The 22,702-nt window shown below is 53.2% G+C and overlaps 2 protein-coding genes across 14 annotated transcripts in view; one reads left to right on the top strand and one right to left on the bottom strand.

Annotated features, from left to right (window-relative positions):
- Nucleotides 1-448: 448 nt before the first annotated feature.
- On the bottom strand, nucleotides 449-11,090 carry MAFF (MAF bZIP transcription factor F). 3 transcript variants are annotated; one of them, XM_081129674.1, is made up of 3 exons: nucleotides 10,848-11,046; nucleotides 2,648-2,713; nucleotides 449-2,107 (listed from the first exon to the last, which is right to left on the bottom strand). In XM_081129674.1, exons 2-3 carry the CDS (start codon nucleotides 2,681-2,683, stop codon nucleotides 1,649-1,651), a joined length of 495 nt encoding a protein of 164 aa, XP_080985800.1. In that variant the 5' UTR covers nucleotides 2,684-2,713; nucleotides 10,848-11,046; the 3' UTR covers nucleotides 449-1,648. The 3 variants fall into 3 exon arrangements, with proteins under 3 accessions (XP_080985800.1, XP_080985801.1, XP_080985799.1); XM_081129675.1 differs by lacking the exon at nucleotides 10,848-11,046 and adding an exon at nucleotides 10,322-10,476; XM_081129673.1 differs by lacking the exon at nucleotides 10,848-11,046 and adding an exon at nucleotides 11,053-11,090 and having other exon boundaries at nucleotides 455-2,107.
- A 10,951-nt stretch (nucleotides 11,091-22,041) lies between these two features.
- PLA2G6 (phospholipase A2 group VI) overlaps nucleotides 22,042-22,702 on the top strand; it is a 46,396-nt gene continuing 45,735 nt past the window's right edge. For 4 of the 11 annotated variants that reach the window (XM_081130993.1, XM_081130992.1, XM_081131000.1 and 1 more), the window contains exon 1: nucleotides 22,123-22,170. The gene's annotated coding sequence lies outside the window, so the exon portion shown is untranslated. Of the gene's footprint in view, nucleotides 22,279-22,702 lie in introns of all 11 variants that reach the window. The other 7 variants (XM_081130999.1, XM_081130997.1, XM_081130996.1 and 4 more) reach the window with 7 other exon arrangements.

Raw genomic sequence — 22,702 nt, 5'->3', positions numbered from 1 at the left:
TGAGGGCGCCACTTCTCTCCCGCCTCCCTGCGCCTCCGGAACATGAGGAAAGTATTTTCTACTTGGCTGTAGGAAATCAGACCTCGATGTAAAAGTGCTGGAAAGATCCCTCTTCAATCTGGGAATTTTCCTCTCAGCGGGACTGTTTTTTCGCTGAAGGGAGGCCCAGGGAATTTAACCCTCACTTCACTGTGCTCCCAGCTTTGCCTCCCCAAAGAGGATCCTTGGCTCAGGCACCCAGATGGAAGGACAGATGTTTTGGCACCACCCATCCAGGTTTCCTCCTCCAGTCCAGGCAAGAGCTAGTGATAGTGTTTAGTTTTTATTTGCAGATTGGGGCTAAACCTCCCACCCAGCAGAGGGGTCTGCCTGGGGTGGGAAAGTAGAACTCCCTCTTAGGCCCCTTATTCAGAAACCCCCAAAAACAGCTCAGGACATAACACTTCTTCACTGTGGAAAAAGAGAACTTGACTTTATTCAGAAAGTCTACAAAATACAGAAGGCGGATAACTCGCTTACTGTAAGTCAGAAAATAAATAAATTCTGGGGGCCAGGGCAAATTTTTTAAAAACATTTTTTGGTTGTTGCCATCCGGCTTTCCCTAAATATAAGATAAAATGTGATTTATTTGCAGATATAAAATATAAAGTCCAGCTCAGGGCCACACGCCACTTTCCCAGAGCAGAGGCTAGGGCTCTGGCTGGAGAGAATAACTTAGACTCGTGCAATAAATAAACAGCAGGGAGGGCAACTGGGGAGGGGGCGGGCTTCTCAGAACAATCAATGGCAGTGCTCAGCCTCCACCCCAGGGTGGGCAGTCAGGGGAAGAGGTGGGACCCTTCCATTTTAAGGACCCCCACCCCAGGCTGCAAGACTGCAGGATGTCATCTCATCTCCCCACCTCCTCTGCCCCTTTCTGTTCAGCTAGCCAGCTCCTTCCCTCTCTTCCATCTGCATCACCTTCTCTCTCCTTCTTCTCTCACCTTGGCTCACAGAGAGCGGTCTCCCAGGCCTTGGCAGCCCCTCCACCCGACTTCAGTCCCTGTCCACTGCCCCCGATAACCATGGCTGGGATCTCAGGACAGCCGCGGGAGGGCCTGTTTTAAGTTCCAGCTCAGCTACTAAGCAAATGTGGCGCATCCACTGAGGCCTGTTTCCCCCCTGCTAACTGGGCCTCTCCAGGTGATTTCCCCAGGCCCAACGCAAGGTGGGAGCATCCGCTTCCCAGCTGGACAGCCCCCCAGGCCGTATACAGGGCCAACCTAGTGCTAAATCCCAGGAGGGTGGGGACGGGCCACTGCCACAATCTGAGCAAAGTTTACAAAATGAGGGGGGGCCCTCTTCTCCTCGATGGCTCTTCTCTAATCTCATCCGCTCTGTATCCCATCCTCTCAATCTAAGGCCGAACTTTCAGCCACCCTACCTCCGATCTCACCAAAGTTGCCCCTTCCCAAGGATATTAGGTCCCAGTTTCAGGGGCCGCACAAGGAAGACAGGCTCCAGGGAGAGAACCTGCGAGAACCACAGGGGCTGGGGCTGCAGAGAAATGGCACCTGGGGACAGAGGTTGTGCGTAGGCACTTTGGGAAGGGAGCTGGGGTCCGAGGGGAGTGGTTTGGAGAGCGGGGCGTGGCCGGGCGCAGCGAGCACTAGGAGCAGGCGGCGGGGGCGGGGCCGGGGCCGGGGGCGGGGCCCGGGCCCGGGCCCGGGCTCGGGGACGACTTGACGATGGTGATGACGCTGGCGGGCGCCACGAGCGCGGCGGGCCCGCGGGACGCGGCGACGGAGCGCGCGAAGCCCTGCAGGGCCTCGCACTTGCCGCGCAGCGCGTCGAGCTCCAGGCGCATGGCGGCGTTCTCGCGCGCCAGCTTGTCCACCTCGCGCTCCAGCTCCGACTTCTGCTTCTGCAGCTCCTCCTTCTGGCACACGCGCTTCACGCGGCAGCTGGCCGCGTAGCCGCGGTTCTTGAGCGTGCGGCGCCGCTGCTTGAGCCGCGTCACCTCCTCGGCCGAGAGCCCGCGCAGGTGCCGGTTCAGCTCGCGCACCGACAGCCCCATCAGCGCCTCGTCCGACAGGTGCGGCGTGTTCTCGCTCAGCTCGCGCTTGATCTGCGGGCGAGCACATGGGGAAACTGAGGCCTAGGGTGGCGCCCTTGCCTGTGGGCCCTGAGCTGGGCCTCGCAGGCATCAGGCGCTGGGGACGGCTCCCCTCCACCGCTGTCGGCACTGAGGCGTTGGCTGGACTTGTTCCAAGACTCCAGAGTGGCGCAGGAACCCGTCAGGGGAAACCGGGCCAAACCAGGATTGAACGCACAGGGAGCCACCCAAGAGCGCAGCCGGAATTCTAACCCTGCGACCAGGCCGGACTCAGCCAAAGAAACCCGGGGAAGCACCTTTGAAAACCTGCAGCCCAGTGGGCACTGTCCTGATGGGGAAGCGGGTCTGGAGAGGGAAGTGACCTTGAGGGGGCGGAGGGGGGGGGGGTACAGAACCTGTGACCAGAGCCCAGGCCTCCTGGTTTCCGGCCTTGGCCTCATGAATGCCTGATGCCTGTGAGCTGCGCTTGGGGATTCCAGGTACTGAAGGGGCAGTTGGGGCGGGGCCGGGAGGGAGGGGGAGGACTGCGGACTTCAGGGGCTGCCTCCTCACCTTCAGGGCTTTGCTGGATAAGGGATCCACAGACATCTTTGCGGAAGGTACCCTCTGGGCTGAGACCTAGGAGAGAGGAGGCCAAGGTCACTTTTTTTCCTCCCACTTAAAATCCTAACTCACTACCTTGGCATTCAAGGCCCTGTTGTCTTGGAACTCATCTCAGACCACCTTTGTCCATCCCAGGGGTCCAGCCACAGTGGCCTCTTTGAATGGCTCATTTCAGCCTCAGGGCTTTTGCACTTACCACTCTCTTCCCTTTTATTTCTCTTCATCACTTACATCTTTGCTCAATGCCACCTCTTCAAAGAGGTCTAACTATCTGGCTAAAACACCCTGTTGTGTTAAATCATATAACCCCATTTACTAACCCTCAAAACAGTTACCTCTTCTGTGAGAATTTTATGTCTGGTGACTTGTTTATGGTCTGTCTCTCTCCTTCCCACTCCTCCTCCACCAAAATGTAAGTCTACAAGGGTCAAGGCCTTGCCTGTCCTACCACTGCATCAATATCCCTAAATCAGTGCCTGGCACATAATAAGTGCTCAATAAGTATGCACCAAATGAATGACCCCTTTCCCCAGCCATTCTTCCACAGGCACCCAGACATGTGTATTTTGTTTCATTAAAAAAGAAACATTTTCATTAAAGTGCAAACTACATACAGAAAAGTACACAGAACACGTGTACTAGTCAATGACATTTCACACTTGACAGGCCAATGGTCATTGCTCTGGGCTAGGGACTGTGTCCCAAAGTTCCCTTTAAAGCAGCAATCCTGCAGCCACAGCCACTCTGCTCTTCTCCATTCAGTCTTAGCTGGTTTCCTCGTCTGACAATCCCCGTGAGAATGTGACGGGGTGAGGAGCACCGGAGAACAGGGCAGGAGGGTGATCGGGGACGCAGCATCCTGTCAGTTCTCACTAGCGAGACCCAGTGTGACAGAGTGGAGCGGGGGTTCCCTGAGCTGTCTGTGGGCCGGCCTCTCACCCGTTCTGGCAGGCCCGGTGTCTCTCAGAGACACTGGAGAAATGACAATGCACGGACTTTGGCATGAGACACACGGGGGCCTTTCAGAGGTTGTACCAGCCATAGGGTTCTGGCCCATCAGTTAACCTCTCTGTGCCTCAGTTTCCCCTGGGCGACACAATGGCTGTGTATTAAGTCAGATCATGTTACTCCTCTCTCAGGACCCTCCGGTGGCTCCCACCTCACTCCCATTATAGCCAAAATCACCACAGCGGCTCACCAGGCCCTGCACGGTGTGGCCTCGGCCAAGGCCTGCCAGCCTCGCGCTCCCGCGGCCCCGCCCTCTGCGCCGCCTGCAGCCGGCGCACGCTGCCCCCAGGCCTGCTCTTCCCCAAACAGCCGCGGAGTTTGCTTCCCCGCTTCCTGCAGGTCTCCTCAGACCTCATGTTCTCACTCGGTTTAGAATTCCCAAGCCCTGGCACACGCGCACAAGCACACACACGCGCACACACACACCCCCTCCCTGTCTCCCCTCCCTTCCTCCTGCTTCTCTGTGGCACTCACTGTACATCATTACTACCCACGCGTATTTTACCTATTCGTTCAGGCTCTGCCTCCCCATTAGAGTGCCAGCTCAGACAGCACAGATCTTCTCGTCCACTGCCGTGTCCCCAGTGCTTAGAGCTGTGCTTGGCACAGAGCAGAAGCTCAAGTAAAGGCTGCTGAATTCTCAGTGTGACTCAGGCCGAGGTGGGGACAATCCAGGGCTTTAGAAATCCCCAGCCCTCCCGGCCCACACAGCCAGGGGCTCTGACACCCCAGAGGGAAGTGAGGAGTGGGACAGGAAGGGGAAGTTGGCACTTCGAGATCCCCTGGCAGAGGCAGCCACCCTGGCCCTGGGCAAGGAGGGTCTTCAGAGCCACCCAGGCTTCTTGTGGTATAGCTGGGGGAAACTGAGGCCCAGAAAGTCCCAAGTCAGGACCCTAGCCTGTCACTGACATACACCACTCCACCAACCCTACCCTTCAATACAGGCCTCTTAAATGGCCACCTTCCCCCGACACACACACTGCTAGGGAGGTGTCCACTCACCCTCCACTCAGCAACCAGAGGGTCTTTCCACCGCGTGAATCTGACCAGGTCATCTCCCAGATGCAGACTGTCCATGGCTCCCTACTATCCTGGGGACAGGGTGCAGGCTCACCCGCATGGCCCCCGGGCTCATTTCCCTCCACTGTCCACCTCCGTCTGCATTCCAGCCACGTGGAATCTTTTACTTCCTCTCACCCCACGCTTTCTTGCCTCTGGCCACCCCACACCATGTGACACTTCTCCCCTCACTTCATCTGGCAGACTCCCACTCATCTTTCTGCTCTGGGTGTAGACTCCTCTTCCAGGAAGCCCTCCCCGACCCCTAGGACTTGTTAGGCACTGCCCACCCAGCACTTCTCCCTTTCCTTATTAGGGCCTGTTTCCTTGTCTGCCCACCAGACAGGGAGCTCACAGGCAGGAACCAGGCCGAGGCAGCTCTGGGTGCTGATGTTGCCAGCATGGGGCCTGGCAGGGAGGGAGCAGGCACCGGTGAGGTTCGGATGGGTGCGGGCTCTGACACCATCCGTCACCTAGTTTGTCAGGGTCTGAACCAAGTGCCAAGCCCAAGCCCAGTTGAGTATCACTGAGAGAAACCTTCTGGCCCCATCTCCAATTCCTTTTTTTCGCTTGCCTCCTGGCTTCTACATGGCTGGGCTGGTCCACAGATGCCAGGAGGAGGGGAAAGGAGCAGAAGAGGTTCTGTCCTCATGATGCCTGGCCCCCAGGTAGGGCATGGGAAACAAGGAAAGGAGCACTGGATTAAAAGTCAAGCCCGGGTTTGAGTCCCGTCTCTTTTTCTAGGCTGTGTGACCTTGTGCAAGTAACTCCACCTCTCTGGTCTCCACTTTCTCATCTGTAAGAACAATACCTGCTCTCAGAGCTTTGGTGGAGCCAATGGCAGAGTGGGAGGTTATGAGAATAGCTGAGTCTGTCCAGGAGGGGTCAGGCCTGTAGCAATCACTGGGACCTAGCTTCCACTCAGCATCTCCCCGCTAGCTGGGGTCACACAGAAAATGCCCCACCTCCTCACTTTACCCAAGGGGAGGGGAGACCCAGAGAAGACATCTCTTGCCTGAAGTTACACAGCAGGTGAGCAGCTGCTTCCCTTTCCCCCCAAATTAGGAGGGATTCTGAACATTGAATCCTGGTCCCTTTCACACCGTCATCACCCCATCCTCCCAACACCCTGTGAGATATGCCCAGAGAGGTCAACAGAGCAGTCCAGGGTCACACAGCTAAAAGAGGGTGGCACTCAGGACTGAGGTCATGCCCAGCCACATGCCTCCTCCCAGTATGGCCCTCACAGGGCACCCTCTCCTTGGAGAGGAGGCTGGACTTACCAGTCTCCAAGACCAGCCTGCTCTGATGTGCCAGGATTGGTATTGGTCTAGGGATATGCAAATGAATGCAGATAGCCAGGCCTTTTGCCAGCTGTTGGGGGAATTGGATGGTAGGTGACACCTGCAGTCTGAGCTCCACAGAGAGACCTGATGGGAGAGGGTGAGCCTCTCCCTACACAGGTTAACTGAGAGCCTGTAGAGTGCTGGGTGCTGGGCATTGGGTGCTATGGCTGATGCAGAACCTTGGAGGCCTGGCCCCTCAGACAAGTCATTTTTCCTCTCTGGGCCTTGGTTGCCTCACTTGTAAAGTAGAGCGATTATAACAACATTAATGTGTAAAAGATCATAAGTGTCAAATGGTTGACTTATCTTACCATCACCCCTCCCTCCACTGTCAACACAGACATCACTAATCAACCACAGCACTGCTTTCCACTGAGATTCACACAACCTCAGATCCTTCTGAGCACAGCCCTCTAAAGGAAGCCCAAGAGGTGGAAATGGTTGGCCGGCCCCTATTCTATATAATGGCTGAAGGTCCCACCCACTGGCTGGCTGCGATTCTGAGTACTTTCAGGCCCTAGGGAGGCTTTGAACCTGTTCTCCCCTTTCCTCCTCCTGTTCCAGCCTCAGCCCCCTCACCCACACCCTGGATGTCAGCTGAGGCACTCATGTGTGCCCAGGAATTTCCCTAGCTCAGCAAAGTCAGGCAATCACAGAGAAAGTCCTAAGAAGGGGGAACTTGCTGATAACCTCAGGCTTTCAGCCTTCAGCCCCAAGCCAGGGCCTGCTGGGCTATAAGCCGTGGAGCTGGGCCCTCCACTGGGCTGCCTTGGCCAATATGGGCCTCAGACAGTAGCTGATTCAACCCCCTTGTTCTGTCACTGAGACAACTGAGCAGCTGTTTGGTGGCATCGGTGGACTGGAACCCAGGAGTTCCTGACCCCTAGTTCAGGCCTCTTTCTTCAATGCCTCCCCCCCCCCCCCCCGTTCTTCCCTTTGAGGCCAGAGCGCAACCTCCAGGGGCTGCAGGTTCCTAACATTTTTTTGGAGGCAAGGAGAATGAGCTTACTCTTGGGGGATTGACAGCTGCCCTGCCCAATCTGCAGCCACAAGCCCTCCTATAGTCCCCTCCCTGCTCCCCCCTCCGCTCCAGGGACATCCTGCAGACGGCCTACCCCCTGGCATGGGCTCCCCTCTGGCTGCTGAGCCACTTTGCTTCCTCTGTGAGGACAGAGGGAAAAAATGTGTTTTCCCGGGGCCTTGGCAGCTGACACTGGTGGAGCCTCCTCCCTGCTGGAAAGGGGAGCAGAGCTGGGAGAGCCCAGCACCTCAGGGAAGCAGGAGCCCAGGGATCCAGTTCCAGTTCTGCCACCCACTCACACTCACTGTGTGACTTCAGGTATGCCGTTCCCTCTCTCTGGGCCTCAGTTCCCCAACATGCCAAACCTCCACCAAGCCTAAGGTACCTTCTAGCCTGACAATCTTAGAACATCAGATTTTGGCCTGGAATGGAGTTCCAGGACCACTAGCAGAGTGGAGGTCCTAGAGGACGAGAAAAAAATCAGTGAAGTCTTCCTGGAGGCAGGGGCATGAGAATACAAACTCAGAGACTATTAGCTTTGCCAGTCCCTCTGTTCAACCTGCACAGCCAGAGACCACTTACTCTTTCAGCTGAACCATGACCATAGCCGCCTCCTCACTGGATTCTAGTCTTGGCAGCCTCCACCTTTGACCCCACCACCTGTCCTCCCCCAAGTGTTGTCAGAAGGATCATTACTGACACAAGCCTACAAACCTGTTTTTGGCTCATTTCAAAACCCTGTGATGCCAGCCTCCCCTCTGGCACACAAAGTGGGGCCTTCAGGCCCCCACCATGGTCTTTTTTCACTATCTCCCAGGATCCCCTTGGACCCAGTGCTCATTCATTCATTCACTCAGTCAGCCAACACCAAAAAGCACCTACTCTGTGCCAGGCCCTAAAGGACCAAGGATGAATCACAAACCCTGTCCTCAAGGGCTCCACAGACAATCATCACTCCACCTGACAACCTGGGTCACTGATCACCTCCTCAGGGAAGCCTTCCTTGATTGTCCTGGGTAAGTTGGAGCCCTTTTGTTGGCATACCTTGGAGATATTATGGGTCTAGTTCCAGACCACCACAATAAAGCAAATATTGCAATTAAACAAGTCACAGGAATTTTTTGGTATCCTAGTGCATGTAAAAGCTATGTTTACATTATTCTGTAGTCTGTTAAGTGGGCAATAGTATTATGTCTAAAAAAGCAATTTATATATCTTAATTAAAAATTACTTTGCTGTGCCCAGCCAGGATGGCTCAGCGGTTCAGTGTCAACCTATGAACCAGGAGGTCATGGTTCAATTCCCAGTCAGGGCACATGCCTGGGTTGCTGGCTTGATCCCCAGTAGGGAGCTTGCTGGAGACAGCCGATTGATGGTGTTTCTCTCTCATCGATGTTTTTATCTCTCTCTCCCTCTCTCAGAAATCAATAAAAACGTGTTAAAAAAAAAATACTTTGTTGCTAAAAAATGCTAACCATCACCTGAACCTGCTGGAAAAATGGAGCTGATAGACCTGCTTGACATAGGGTTGCCACAAACCTTCAATTTGTGAAAAACACAGTATCTGCACAGCGCAATAAAGTGAAGCGCAATAAACCGAGGTATGCCTGTACAGTTTCCTTGCAAACCACAGTGACTTCCCCTTCATACCACCCAGCTCCCCCCCCGGTGGTTTTGTGTTTTGTTTGGTGGCTCCCCCTTTAACTTTGTTTCCTCTTGTCAACCATAAGCTCCCAGAAGCCAGGCTCTTGATCTGCTTTGGGCATGGTCTCATCCCCAGCATGTGGCCCATGACAGGCTCCATGGCAATGTAGGTTCAAAGCGTCAGGACTGAGGGAGCACAGGGGTCAAGGGAGCCCATGTGGGGTCCCAGGCACTAGTGAAGGCCCAGGGGTGATCCCATGGAAGGTTAAACCTTTCATGCTAGCTTTCTACCAGCGACAGAGCCAGCCAGCCACTTCCCCTCATCCCCAGACCCCCACCCCTATTTAGGGATGTTTCCTGCCCAGCTTTGGCCTGACTGGGAACCCCACATGTTCCTGGATACCCCAGGCCTTGGCCTGGGGCTGTTGGCTCTGCCTGCACTCCCACAGTTACCCTGGAAAATGGGCTATGTGAAGAGGCTGCCATACCTCCCCCATCTTACTCCCATCCTGCCACCTGGATGTTGCCTAGTTCCTGCTGCCGATGGGGATCCCGCGGTTCCCCACTGTGGTAGCACAGCTCACCAGGGCTCAAAGATTCCAAGTGAAAAGATCATCTGGTTCCTCATCCCAGCAAGCTCAGCTGACCACCCCCCATCATTCTGTAGCCCCTTGGGTGGAAGAAGGGGAGAGCAGACTAGGACCAAGGAATCCCTAGCCCCCAGCCCATCTCACGGGCTACTGGGCAAGTGGAAGCTTTCTGCAGGGCTGATAAAGGGGGTCAGGGCTAGGCTGGGCCCCCACCCCTCACACATTAACCCTTTGTGCACGGAGACCACCCTGCTCCACTACCTGTTGACCTTGCCTCCCCAGGGTGAGGACTCTGGGAACTCGGGCTGGCCCAGGCCCTCAACTAGCTCCTCAGGTCCGGCCATCAACAGGTACGTCTGACTAGTCCCACATGTAACTGAAACCACCAGGAGGGCAGAAACCAACTCCACCCCATCCTCCAGTCTCACCCTCCCAGACCCAGCAGGCACAAGCTCCAGAACCCAGGCCGGGAGTAGCCACCACACCGAGGAAGCCGGGGATTCCTCCCACCTCCCCACTTGGCTGTGGGTGCTCCAGCCCTTGCACTTCCTCCCGAGGCTGAAGGGATGGCTGGGGATGAAGGAGAGCCGGAGGGACCCATTCCCCAAGTTGCAGGAAAACTGGGGGACAAGGACTTGAGTGGTGCCAGCCCACCAGGGTGCTGGGGGGAGGGGTGGCCCCCTCATCTCACCCGCAGCCCTGCCGGGTGGGGTCTTTCATACTTTGCCCCACCCTGCGGCTGCAGCCGCCAGCTCAGGGCGGGGGACAAACACGGAGATCACATGGCCCCGGCCCTGGGAAACTCCGGGGTAGAGCAGGAACCCCGCCATCCCGGCCGGTGGAAAGGGGACGCGCGGCGAGAATTCCCGACCCCGTGTGGCCGCGGACGGGGCGCACCCCCGCTCCGGTCCCCACCGCACACTTGCTCCCGGGGCGCACTTCCCAAGGTACGCACCGCTGGCACGCAGGCCCCAGGGTCCTCACCCCCGGGAGCGCCGGCGGTCTCGTCTGCCTGTCGGCCTGTCTGTCTCCCCACGGGACACCGGGCACACGCACCAGGCGGGACCCGCGCGCAGGCAGGGAGCACACACGCACCGCCGCCCGCCCTCGGACGTAAACAAACCGCGCACGCCCGGCTGGCGGGCACCGGTCCAGGGAATGTTCTCACCGAGTCACGTACGTGCACACACCGCCCCCGGGCCCCGGGTGGCCGCTGACGCTGGCCGGCCGCGGCGCCCTTCCTGCCGGGCTTCACGGCCTCCGGCTGGCGCCCCCAGAAGGGGCCCACCACCCCGGCACCCTGCCAACCTTGCTTCGCCCCAACTCGGTCCCCGGACCCCCCCCCCCCGCCAGCCATCTGGGCGGTGGATTCCGCGGCACCTACGGAGCCGGCCCCGGGCACGCTCCCGGGGCGCCGAAACCCTGCCGCCTCGGTGCCCCACGCCCCGTCCCCGTCCCCGTCCCGGGCCCGCGTTCCTCACCCTGCCTCTCGGCCGCTCCCCTGGCGCCCCGGCGCGCGCGGGCTGCTGTCCCGGCTCGCGCCCCGGTGCGGCCTCCCCTCCGGTCCCTCCGCCGGCTGCTCCGAGCCCGGCTCCCGAGAGCGACGCGCCGAGTTTTGTTGTGGGGCAGGCGGCGCAGGGGGCCGCGCGAAGTTGTAAGGCGAGCTTCCCGGAATTACTCACTCACAGGATTCCTTTCATTCATAAAAACCCAGTCACGCGGTGACGTCACCTCCCGGCCGCCCCCCTGGGCCCCCAGAGCGGCCTCCGGACTCCTCGGCCCCGCCCCTGCCCAGCCCCCGCTCAGGCCCCGCCCACACCGGGCCCGCCCGGGGCCTCTCAATCCCTATTGGGCGGGGCGCGTTCACGTGACGCCTCGCTGGCACCGCCCGGGGGAGGTGTCACCTGGCTCGCTTCGCCGTCGGCAGTCCTGGGCCTCTGCTCCTTTGGACCTGCTCCCCTGCACGGTGACCTCATCCAGTCCCGTGATTTAAAACGCGGCCTCCGTGGCCCTGAGCTCCAAGTGCGTATTTCTAGAGCGAGACAGCTTCTCCCCGTTCCAGACGCGTGCCCCAGTGTTCACCCAGTGCCTTCGCGTGGTGCCAGACGGGGGCTGCAGACACTGCACAGCCAGAGCCCCTCCTGGTCGCCAGCCCTACCCCAGCAACCCACACCCCAGGCTCCCCCGTTCAAGCCCACTCCCGGGAGCCTTGGCCCTCCCCTTCCTCCCCTCCTCCCCACGCGGCGAATCAGCCTGGCTCTGCACCCCACGCCCTTCTGCATCTGAAGCTTCTTCCCACCCCAGTCCTACCCCGTGGTCCAGGCACCACCATCTTACCTGGGCAATGCAAGCAGCTTCCTGATAGCCTCCCCACTTTGTTCCTAAAAGTTTTCTTCACACACCAGTTTTTCTCAAAGCAAAGATCAGATTGTTGCGTACACTCTCACCCTCTCTCGAGCCTCCCGTGCATTTAGACTATAAACTATACGCCTCCCTTTGGCCTACAGGGCTATAAGCCATCTGGCCTTTTGCCAGCTCTCCTGCCTCACCTCCTGCCCCTCTGCCCTCACCTACTACTCCTTAGCCACACGGCCCTTCTTGCTGTTCCTTAAACAGGCAAAGCTCATTCCTGCTACAGGTCCTTTGCACTTGCTGTTTCCTCTTCTCCTTACTGACGGCTCTTTCTCTTCTTTCAGGTCAGCTCAGGTGTCACTATCTCAGAGAGAATTTTCCTGATTTTCCTGGGTAAAGGAGCCCCCGCCTGTAAAATTTGTTTTCATATAAACTTTTTTTCCTTCTTTGTCTTTTTTGTTAAACCCTCACCCGAGAACATGCTTAAGAGAGGAAGGGAGAGAGGAGAGAAAGAGAGAGAGGGAGACCAGGGATCAAACCCACAAGCCAGGTATGTGCCCTGACTGGAATCAAACTGGCAACCTTCCGGCGCACAGGACGATGCTCGACCAACTGAGCCACTCTGGCTGGGCTTTATTTAACCTTAATAACTCCATAGGGTATTATTTTGTTTGCCTGTTTGCTTACTATGCAGTGTCTGTCTTCCCCAACCAGATGTAAGTTTATGAGGGTAGAGCCTTGTCTGTCTTGTTCACCACTGCATGTCCTGTGCCCAGAACAGTGCTTAATACCGAGTAAACTCTCAGTTGAGGAAATAATGTTGAAGAAATAAATGAGTGGAGGCTCAGACAGGTAAAGTGACTTGTCAACATCACACAGCTAGAAAGTGCAAGAACTGGAATTTGAATCCAGATCTGACTCCTGGTCTAGATTTTTGGTCTTACGCTCAACTGTGTGAGACCCAGCTTAAATTGAGGGATGTGTTCAGCACCTGGACAGACCCAGAAGAGGCAGCTTCAGGGGCAAAATGGGGGAGTATTGCCATTTATTCCCCCTTTCCTTTGCTGTTTCCATCGCCTGAAGTGCTTGCCATCACTCCAAGAGCCATCTCTTCTGTGCAGCTAATGTCAGAGCACCTATCTTATTTTACTGCCCAGGACAGAGGACCTCCCCAACTAAGAGGTCTTTGTGTGGAGCCCTGGTGACCAGTGGGTCTTCCCCTTCCCTTGATATAATGTAATTTGATTTCAGAGCCCTTGTTATGCTTTCCTGCCTCTGAGCCTTGGTCTACCTGGGATTGTGACATCTACCCCTACCTCCCAAAGGCCTTGGGTTTCATGTACAAACTGGCCCACTAGCTTCCCAAGTGACCAAATGGTGAGGCAGCTTTATCTGGCACTCAAATAACCCCTCCACACTCCCCCAAAACTGCCCACTTGCCCTATATTTACATATCTATGATAACCAGTCATGTTACCTCTTGGGATACAAAAGTTCTCAATTTTAGAAATTGTACAATTGTGGTTGTTAGTCTCCTCTACCCCCCCATATTTTATGAGCTTCTCAAGGGCCGAGGCCATAGTAGATGCTCAACTAGTGCACCATCTCCAGTGGGCCATACAACACCCCTGGACATCATGCTGCCTAAATCTGTTGCTCCCATCCCTAACCTGGCAGAATTAGGTTGTCAGCACTTTAGTTCCACCCAGCAGGAACTGTTCCCCACGGGCGTGGCTCCCTTTTGGGTTAAGGTCAAGAAACACGGGTACAATGTCATATTTGAAAGTGGGAGCTTTCTGGCTTGAAGGGGGTTTTAACTGGCCAAATCTGGGACAATTTGAGCATCAAAAGAAATTACAGTAATGATAGATCATAACCTATTGAATAAGAGAAGAAACCATGAATAAATGCTGATATAAATGAATGAATAGGAGAACGGAAAGCTCCTCCTTCCAGTAGAAGGAATGATGGAGCTAGAAAATGACCATTAGGGAACCACCATAGTAATTATGGATTCTAATGAGGATCATTAATGGACAGGAAAATTCTGATGAGAAACATGATATTTACATAGTTTCAAAGTATCGCCCCACAGGCAGTTATTAGTTACAAATGGAAAGATAGTAACTCTGTAGTGGAGAAACCTGGCAGATACCATCTTTAACTAAGTAAACAAAGTTAAGGTCAACAGTAATGGGATGAATTGACACATCTTTCTCCTAAGTGATGCCCTGAGAAGGACACAGCATCACTTCTGTTGGCATTCCTGCCAAAAATTCATACAATGAATCTAATTGTGAAGAAACATGTGACAAATTTAAATTGAGAGTTCTACAGAATTACTGGACTGTATTCTTTTAAAAATGGCAACATTATGACAAAGAACGACTGGGGAACTGTTCCAGACTAAAAGGGTTAAGGAGACAACTAACTGCAACGTGTGATCCAGGATTTCCTTTTGCTATAAGGACGTTATTAAGATAACTGGTAAAATCTGAATAAGGTCTGTAGATTATAGTATCGTATCAGTGTTAATTTCCTGACTTTGACCCTTGCCCTGTATGTAAGACAATGTCCTTCATTTCAGGCAATACACACCAGAGTATTTCTGAGTAAGGGGGTATCGTGTCTTCAATTCACTCTCAAATGGTTTAGAACAAAGGTAGATAGATGACAGATAGTTATTAAAATATGATAAAATATTAACAATTTGGGAATCTGAGAGAAGAACATATATTCTCTATTATTCTTGCAATTTTTGTTTTAATAAAAAAGTTGCCCCCCGCCCTCCAAAGTATGGGCTCTCAAGCTAGCCTGTAGGCTCAAATCCTGGCTTTACCCCTCACCAGCTGTGTATACTAATGTCTCCCTGCTTCAGTCTCCTCCTTTGTAAACCAGACTTAGTAACAGTGCCTGTTTCATGGATTGTGAAACAATTTAATGTGTTCACACTTATAAGCATTTGGCACAGTGCCTAGTATAGAATAAATAATCAATAAATATTGGGTCAGAGGGACAGAGATGAGTCCACTGGAGTCCCCTAGAACACTTCCTCTGAGAAATCTGCTTCTTCCCTGGTGAATGACACAAAGCCAGTGATGACTTCACCCTGCACAGAGCCCCCACCTCCTGCCACATGGAGGGACCTTGTTACCAGTTTCTGGGGGACAGTGGCCCTCTGCCAGCACAGTCCAGCAGAACTCTAACTGGTCCAGCTGGTGTGTCCCTGTTTGCCAGTCCAGGAGTCCAAAACACCAGATAGCACCCAAGCACCTCCCTGCAGGACCCTGGCCCACAGTAGGTGCTTTGCCCACTAGTAGTGCTCAGTAATAGTGAAGGGCTTGACCCAAGCCAGGATCTGCAGCTCAGATTGTAACAATGGAGAATAATAACCCACCCCACCGTTCTTTTGATATTGTTTTTGTAAACGCTGACTAATATGTAGCTTGGAGATAAACAGCATGTTTGTATAAGAATCCTAGGAATTAACTTCAAAAGATACAGACTCCGACCTTCAGTCATTTCAGTCCTGGGAGATTTGCTGACCTTCAACCGTAGAACAAGGATGACGTAGAATCTGGATGCTGAAGACCAGGATGACACACCAGATTATCACTGGACCAGTTTTGAGATCCTTATCAGAATGGACTGTGCTGGTCTGCACGTAGAGAACTTTTCAACCCCCTCCCCTTGATCTCTTTGTTCTGCTTTCCCTCTCCCTCCTTATAATAACCTCTCCCTGCACTGCAATGGGATGATATGCTTTGTGACAAGAGTCCTCCATCTTCTCAGATGACTGGCACTTGAATAAACCTCTTTCCTTTTTCATCAGCACCTGTCTCATGAGTTTGGCTTTCGTGTTGGCAGGCAGCTGAAACTTGGTTTCAGTTATAAGATTGTACCTCCAGCTAACCCTAGTGTGGGGCTTTCCTCACCCCAGCTTTAGCTTCCCCAACTGCAGATGGTGCATAGGATTAGGTCATTAGTTTTTAAACAACCTCAAACCACAGTAAACTGTCTCCAAATGAAAGTTTATTCTGCAGTGTGTCCCACATTGTGAGGCAGCTAGAAGTTGGGCTTTGGCAGAGGAGACCAGGGCTGGCTTTAAAATTTCCCCATTGGATATTCTCTGGAGGCCCTTCCTGCCCTGAGACTTGGTTTCTTGGCCCCTGTGAGTTCCTGTCCCTGGGCCCACAGGTCTTCCCTGCCCCCCCTCGACAGGACAACCTGCTACCAGCTGGGCCACGTCCTACATTTCCCGATATTCCCTCTTCTGGGTGGCAGTGATGTCAAAGGGATCTCTTTCAGCACCTTTTGGTAACTTAACCTTGTTCTGGGTGATTCCACCCATCAGTTTCTCCTACCAGTTTCTTATTACTGCTTATTACTATATACTATATACTTATTACTATGGCTGTGTTTATTGGATGCCTCCTGTGTGCCAGTCACTGTGCTAAGAGCCTAAGACTTGTTTGTATGGCATATGTTTTCCTGGTTCTTTTCTCCCACTGCTAAATAAACCAACCACCCAAAAAAGTGATTTGTTCTTTTATCACATTTCAATGTCTTTAAAACCCAACTTTTCCGTCTCACAAAGCCCTCCCCACTGAGCAGTGGTGCACATATGATCAGCCCCATTGTAGAACTGAGGAAATGAACTGGTTTATGTATGGGTTCAGGGAGCGCCTCCAATTACTGGGTGTGGTGTGCCAGGTGGCCCTTAATCCTCTCCCACCGTTTTAGGAGTTAGATATTATCATCGCCATGTTGCAGGGGAGGAAATTGGGGCTCTGAGAGGTGAGGAACTTGCCCAATATCACATAGCTCGTCCCTGGCAGAGGAGGACTTAAACTCAGGATGGTCTGATTCAAGGGCCATGCTCTCTCCCTTGTGGTGACTCTGCCACGCCCAACTAGAGTGGAAGCTGCCATGGCTGATTGTGGCAGGGGTCAATCATAGCTCCCAACTCCTGGCCCGAGCTGATTGGCTTGGGGGTGGGGGCACACAACCCAAGTTGTCTCATTTAGAGTCCTTTCCAGAAAGAAGGTCAGTCCATTTCCTATGGTAAAAGCAGTGGGCGGCGTGGGGCTGCATTCCTCACTACTCAGCAGAAGAGATGAGATGGGTGTGCTGAAGGACAGAGGCCATGGAGGGCCTGATTCACCCTGAGGCTCCTCCAGGGTTAGCTAGTCATCTCTTCCTCGGATTCTGGGAGACTCTGATCACTCTCCAGTTGTGTACGTTAATGCGAGTTGGGTTTCTGTCTCAATCAAGAGAGTCTTGACTCATTAAAATCTCTTTCTTCTTGATCCCATAGAGCCCTGGTCCTTTTACTCAGTTCCTTTTTCTGGGAATCTCTAAGAATATGGTTGTGTTGCCATATTAAATTAATCTATATACATTTTTAGAAACCTTTGCCTGGGAATAAGATTTGTAGTTGATTAAGCATGGAGGTGCCTGTTTTCAAGAACAAAAGAGAATCTTGTTGCCTCATCAATCAATGTAGAAGTCTTTTGGGATATCCACAACTATTCTGGCTCCTCTCCTTCTTGCCACGTGGTAGGACTGCACTTCCCATCTCCCTTGAAGTTAGGTGTAGTCAACCTCTAAGGACAGGAATAGAGGTATCTTTCACGTCCCCGCACCCTTCAAGAGGGAGGCCATGCACATAGTGGGTGCTTCACAATTACTGGTTCAAGAAACTGAAGTGAGGATGAGAAGCCCAGGAGAGAGAAGAAAGGGAGGGATGAAGGTCTTGCACACTCTGACCCCCAACAGCCCCACATTGTCTCCCATCCTGAGAGGCCAGACTCTGCATGATCGCTGCTGGCACATGTCCCTGAAATGCCCTCCACTCAGCCTCTCCAAACCCTCACCATCCTTCAAGACCCAGGTTCAGGCCAGCTTCTGGCAAAACTACCCTGGCTCCTGGCCCTGAGAACCAGCCTCTCCTCAGGCCACAGTCTGTCCTGAGAGCCCCTGAGCTGGGGAAATCCTGCCTTTGCTGGTCAGGACTGACTTTCCCCCTTGGGATGGGAACATGTGGCTGCTGCCTCACAGCTCAAGGTCACCTGCACTCATTTCCTTCCTGAGGAGGGCACAAGACCCAGTGGCCCCCTCATAGAGCCAGAAGTCACATAATTAGTGTAATCGTTACACAGCTGCCTCATGACCTCTGTGCGCTTCAGCTACCTTTCTCACAGCAACAGAGGGATTTTTTTTTCCATGTCACTTTCCTGCTTGTAACCCTTCTGGGGCTTCCACTGCCTTCAGGGCTAGGTCCTCAGCCTCAGCCTGACACTGGAGACCCTTCATGCTTGGCCTCTGTGGCTCACCTGCCTGATCACCTGCTCACATACCAGTTTCCAGGAGTGCCCAACCTCTTGCAGTTCCCCAAACAATCCACACAACCTCATGGTGTTGACCTTTGTCCATATCGTTTTTTCCACTTGGAATGTTCTTACTTTCTGAATCCAGTTGGCAAACTCCTATTCAACCTTTGAAACCCAACTTAAGAACTGGAGTAGGGGTAGCTAAATTTTTTTCTGTAAAGGGCTAGATAGAAGGCCTGAACTCAGGCTTTGTGGACCATATGGTTTCTGTCCTGATGACTCAACTCTGCCACTGGAGAAAGTACAGACATATGTAAACCAATGGTGTGGCTGTGTTCCAATAAAACTCTGTTGACAGAACAGGTGGCAGGCGAGACAGTTTGCCCACCCCTGCTCAAGAGTTATCTCAGAAAGATTCCTACGGGACAAGTTCAGCAATGCCTTCTCACAATGCCCTCTGTAGCTTACACATTTTGTCATAACACAAAGCCAATCTGTAATGTCTCTACAGTTGTGATGATTAAGTGACAGGATAATCATACCATTGTCCTCACTTGGATTTCTGCATTAGCCTCCTCTCTAATCTCCCAGCCTCTGCCTCGCCCTTATAGTCTATTCCGTAACAGAACTGCTAAAATATAATTCAGATCAGGTCACTCCTCTGTTCAAAAATATCCATGGCTCCCCATTTCCCTCAGAGTGAAAAAAAAAATTTTAAAATGTCCTGTAGGTCCCCACTGTCCTACAGGCCCTGATAGCCCTTTGGCCTCATTGCCTGTTATGCTTCTGCTCTCTCACTCTGCTCCAGGAACACTAGCCTCCTTGTTTTTCCTGAAACAAGCAAGATAAACTCCTGCCTCAGGGCCTTTGCTCTTGCTGTTCCCTCCATCTGGAATACTCCTTCTTGGGTTTTCACGTGGTTCACTCCCTCATCAACCTCAGCTCTTTGTTTAAATGTTTCCCTTCTCTGGCCTTCCCTGGCCACTCTGATTAAAACTGCAACTCTCCCGTCTTTCCTCCCTGCTTTTACTCTATAGCATGCATCTAGCCACTATATTTTCCCACATTTTAATTATAAAAATGTTCAGGCTTGCTGTCCCTCCAGGGAGCATGCCCGTGCCATTCCCTTCTCCCTCTCCTTCCCTGTATCTCCTAAACTCCAAGGGATCCCACAGATTTGCAACCGGGGGAAAAATGGGCAGCGGCAGCTCATCCTGTCCCAGGCTAATTCCCTGAGCCTTGTCTCTAAGGCCCCCTTTTCTCTGACTTCCCGATGAGCCAAAGCGGCCCAGCCCAGGCTCCCCTGTTGCTTCTATGTCCTTCCTTGTTCACTGTCTTAACTATGTTTTTGCTGCCATCAATAAATTCTTGCTTGTTTTTCCAAAAAAAAGTTCAAGCTCACGGTTTTTTGAAAAGAAGATGCTAACATAATGACATTCCATCTGCAGACTTCATCAAAACACACTCTGTCTGGTGCCTCTGCCTTATCATCTTTCTTTCCCCACTAGACTGAGCGCCGCAATGGTGGAGACTTTCATCTGTTTTGTTCACTGTGGTTTCATCAGCAGCAAGAACACTGCCAAACTTCTATAGTTCAGGGAAAGAAAAGACAAGACAGGTCCTGATTCTGCCCCTGATTGACATGATTCTGGGGATCATTTCCCCTCGTAGAACCTTGGTTTCCTCATCTATAAAGCGAGGTAATGGTACAACTTCTCAGGGTTGTTGTGAGGATCAAACAAGGGAAGAGTGTAAAATTGCACTGTTAGCATCTCAGTTAAATTTCCATCTAACTCCTTGAGGGAGGGGACTTGGTCTAGTCTGACCCTCTGGATGCTGGGCGCCTAGAAGGCAGATGCCTTGCTCCGGGATGTTTGTAGCTGCAGGGCCTAACACAGCCCCTCAAGAGAAGCTCTTTGACTTGAACTGCTCCAATGGAAAATCCAGTAGAAGCCAACAGAAACCTAACAAGAAACCCTTGTGCTTACTTGCCTTTCTCTTTCCATTGATTGTTCATTCAATGCTACCTAATAACCACTATACTCCAGCTCTTGTTTTATCTACTCATTTAACAGTTTTCATCAGATATGCCTGGGGGGGAGGGGGGCTCTCTACTTCATAAGGTCCTGAGCTTCTATTTGGATAATTTCTCTCATGGATCTTTGAGTGTGTCTAAAGAGTGATCCAGCCTCCCTTCACCTTTTTCTGCATTTCAGATTAAGTTGTGTGTCTGTGTTGACAAACTTGCCTTGCAGACCCACCCTGAACACAAAAGGTGGATGTTCGCTGAAGAATGGGACCCATTCAGTCGAACCTACACGATTTTTCTGGTCTGTTGCTCGGTAGTGGGTGGAATGCATGGTCTTTTGCAAGCTCCCCGATAACCATCGCCCTAACTTCACCTGTTACGGGTGTGTAGGGCAAGATATTGTCATTGAGAATTCTGAGTCTTCATCCCATTCTCTCCACTCGAAGATGAAACTCTTGAGCAAAATTTTAATTAGTTTAAGGGAACAGTTTCCTCATCTGTGTGGATGGAAATGAAAGGGTTCTATGGAAGATAACCTCACAGGGTGATATGATCATAAATTCCTAACTGGGCAGGTCATGGTGGGTAGTCATGCCCCAGGCATGTGGTCTTTAGTGAAAGGTTTTAAGCCGGCCCTGTTCGCTGTTCTTGTGCATCTAAGTTAACACACCTCTGACATACCAGAAGTAATAACCCTCAAAGGCGATATTAACCCTCAGGAGAGCGCATGGTTTTGTTAACTCTCCTGTAGTTCATCCCCGGCCTTGCTTTCTCTAATCTTCCTTAATTTCAAATGCATATAAGAAATTGCAAAACTACGTAGCGTTTGGGACCTTGCTCCCCAGCATATGTCTTCGGTTTGACTCATAAAGTTTGGATATTTCTTACCTTGACGTCTGTAAAAAAATGCCAAGAGTAACTCAATCTACCAAGGATGGATGTGAAGTCCAGTTACTTTGTGACTGGTAAAGCTCTGTACCAACATCAGTTACCACGGTTCGTTTACACCTGTCTAGATTTTTAACTAACCCTTGCTCCAGCTGCATTGGCTGCCCTCAGTCTGGGCACGAATGCCTTTGGACAGACTGAGAACCAGACCCCCTTCTTTTCACGGGAATGACAACAGCAACTCCATTTCCCACGTGGACAGAGAGCAGTTTGGAGAATGCATCCAGGGGTAGGGTTGGGGTGTCCGTGAGGGGACAAAAAGCTGTCCAGTCAAGCCTGGTGGGCTGGGGAGGGGACGAGCAGATCTGGGACGAAAGCCCAGTCGCCTTCTTTCTTTCCCGCATTCCTCCTTCTCAGCGTTACAGTCCTGACCCCATTTATTGAAATCCCACTAGGTGTAGGCCCGGGGACACATTCACCTCCAGCCATCACAACCACCCTGCGAGGAACTGCTGCTGTGCTCACTTCTCAGACAAGCTCATGGGCTCAAGTTTGTCCTAAAAGTGCTAAGAGCCTTCCTGAGCCTGGCTTGGGGTAGGGCTGCCCGATCACGAGTACTTTTTTAGCATAACTATTATTTCAAATTATTGGTCGCTGAGCTGAAACTCACATTTAACTGGGCAGAATTTAACTGCGCATCCCGCGTTTTTATTTGCTAAATCTGGCAACCACAGCTTTTGCCAAACCCGGCAAAATCAAAGCGGGTTGCTCCGGGTTACGCCCTAAGTCTGTTGGTTTTAGTTTTCTCTTCAGGAGCCTGTAGGCTCTGACTCGAGGCCTCTGACCTTTTCAGGAAGCGGAGGGTGGGGCGGGCTGAGACTCCGGCCGCTCACCGACGTGTCCGCGGCCCCGCCGCCGCTAGCGCCTTCCGCCCGGCACAGCCATGGCGGCGCGCCACGGGCGAGGATTGGCCGCAGCCCGCAGCCCGGCCTCCCTCGGCCACGGGAGCCTCTTCCATTGGGCAGTTATAAAAGATGGCGGCGCCGGTTCCCGCCTCCGTCGCGCGCAGCTCGCGCGGCGCGGGGGCGGGGCCGCGGCGGAGGCTGGGGAGGCACGGCCCCCGGTGATTGGCGGAGAGCGGTGGCTGCGGCCCGGGGCTTGTTTGCGGAAGTAGGGGGACGTACGGGTGCTGAGTGAGCGGAGGTGAGTGACGGGGCCGGGAGGCGGGGCCTGGGGGGCCTCCCAAACCTCCTCTGCGCCCCGGACTTCGCGGCCCTTCCTTCGCACCTCCCCGTGTCCCCTGATTCTGAGGCATGTTCTCCATTAACCCTTGTGTGAATCCTGAGGACCCCCAGGTTCCTCCCTGTGACGCGCCAGCGTCCCCAACTCCCATCCCGTGACCTCTCTAGTTCCCCAGCAACCCCCAGCTTCGGCCCTGGGCCCCATCAGTACCTCAGTCTGCCCTGTGTGTCGTCCTTCGGTCCCTCACTTCGTGACTCAACCCGTCCTCCCTTCCTCATCTCCCAGTGCCTCTCGGTGGCCCCAGCTTTCACTCTGGCCCCACTGATCACCCCCAGCTTTCCCCCTGTGCCGTCCTAACCTCTCCCGATTTTCCTGCCTCTCTGTATTCCCATTTGATCCCCATTTCACCTCCATTTGTCTCCCCTGTTCTCCACTTTGCTGTTCCCTATTTCTAATTCCCTGCTTATTGTCTCCCAAACCTCCAGTTTTCATC

The sequence above is a fragment of the Miniopterus schreibersii genome (genome assembly GCF_964146895.1).
Source record: "Miniopterus schreibersii genome assembly, chromosome: 2".
NCBI lineage: Eukaryota > Metazoa > Chordata > Mammalia > Chiroptera > Miniopteridae > Miniopterus > Miniopterus schreibersii.
Note: the sequence above shows the minus strand (reverse complement) of the source record. Positions and strands in the feature narration are given on the sequence as shown.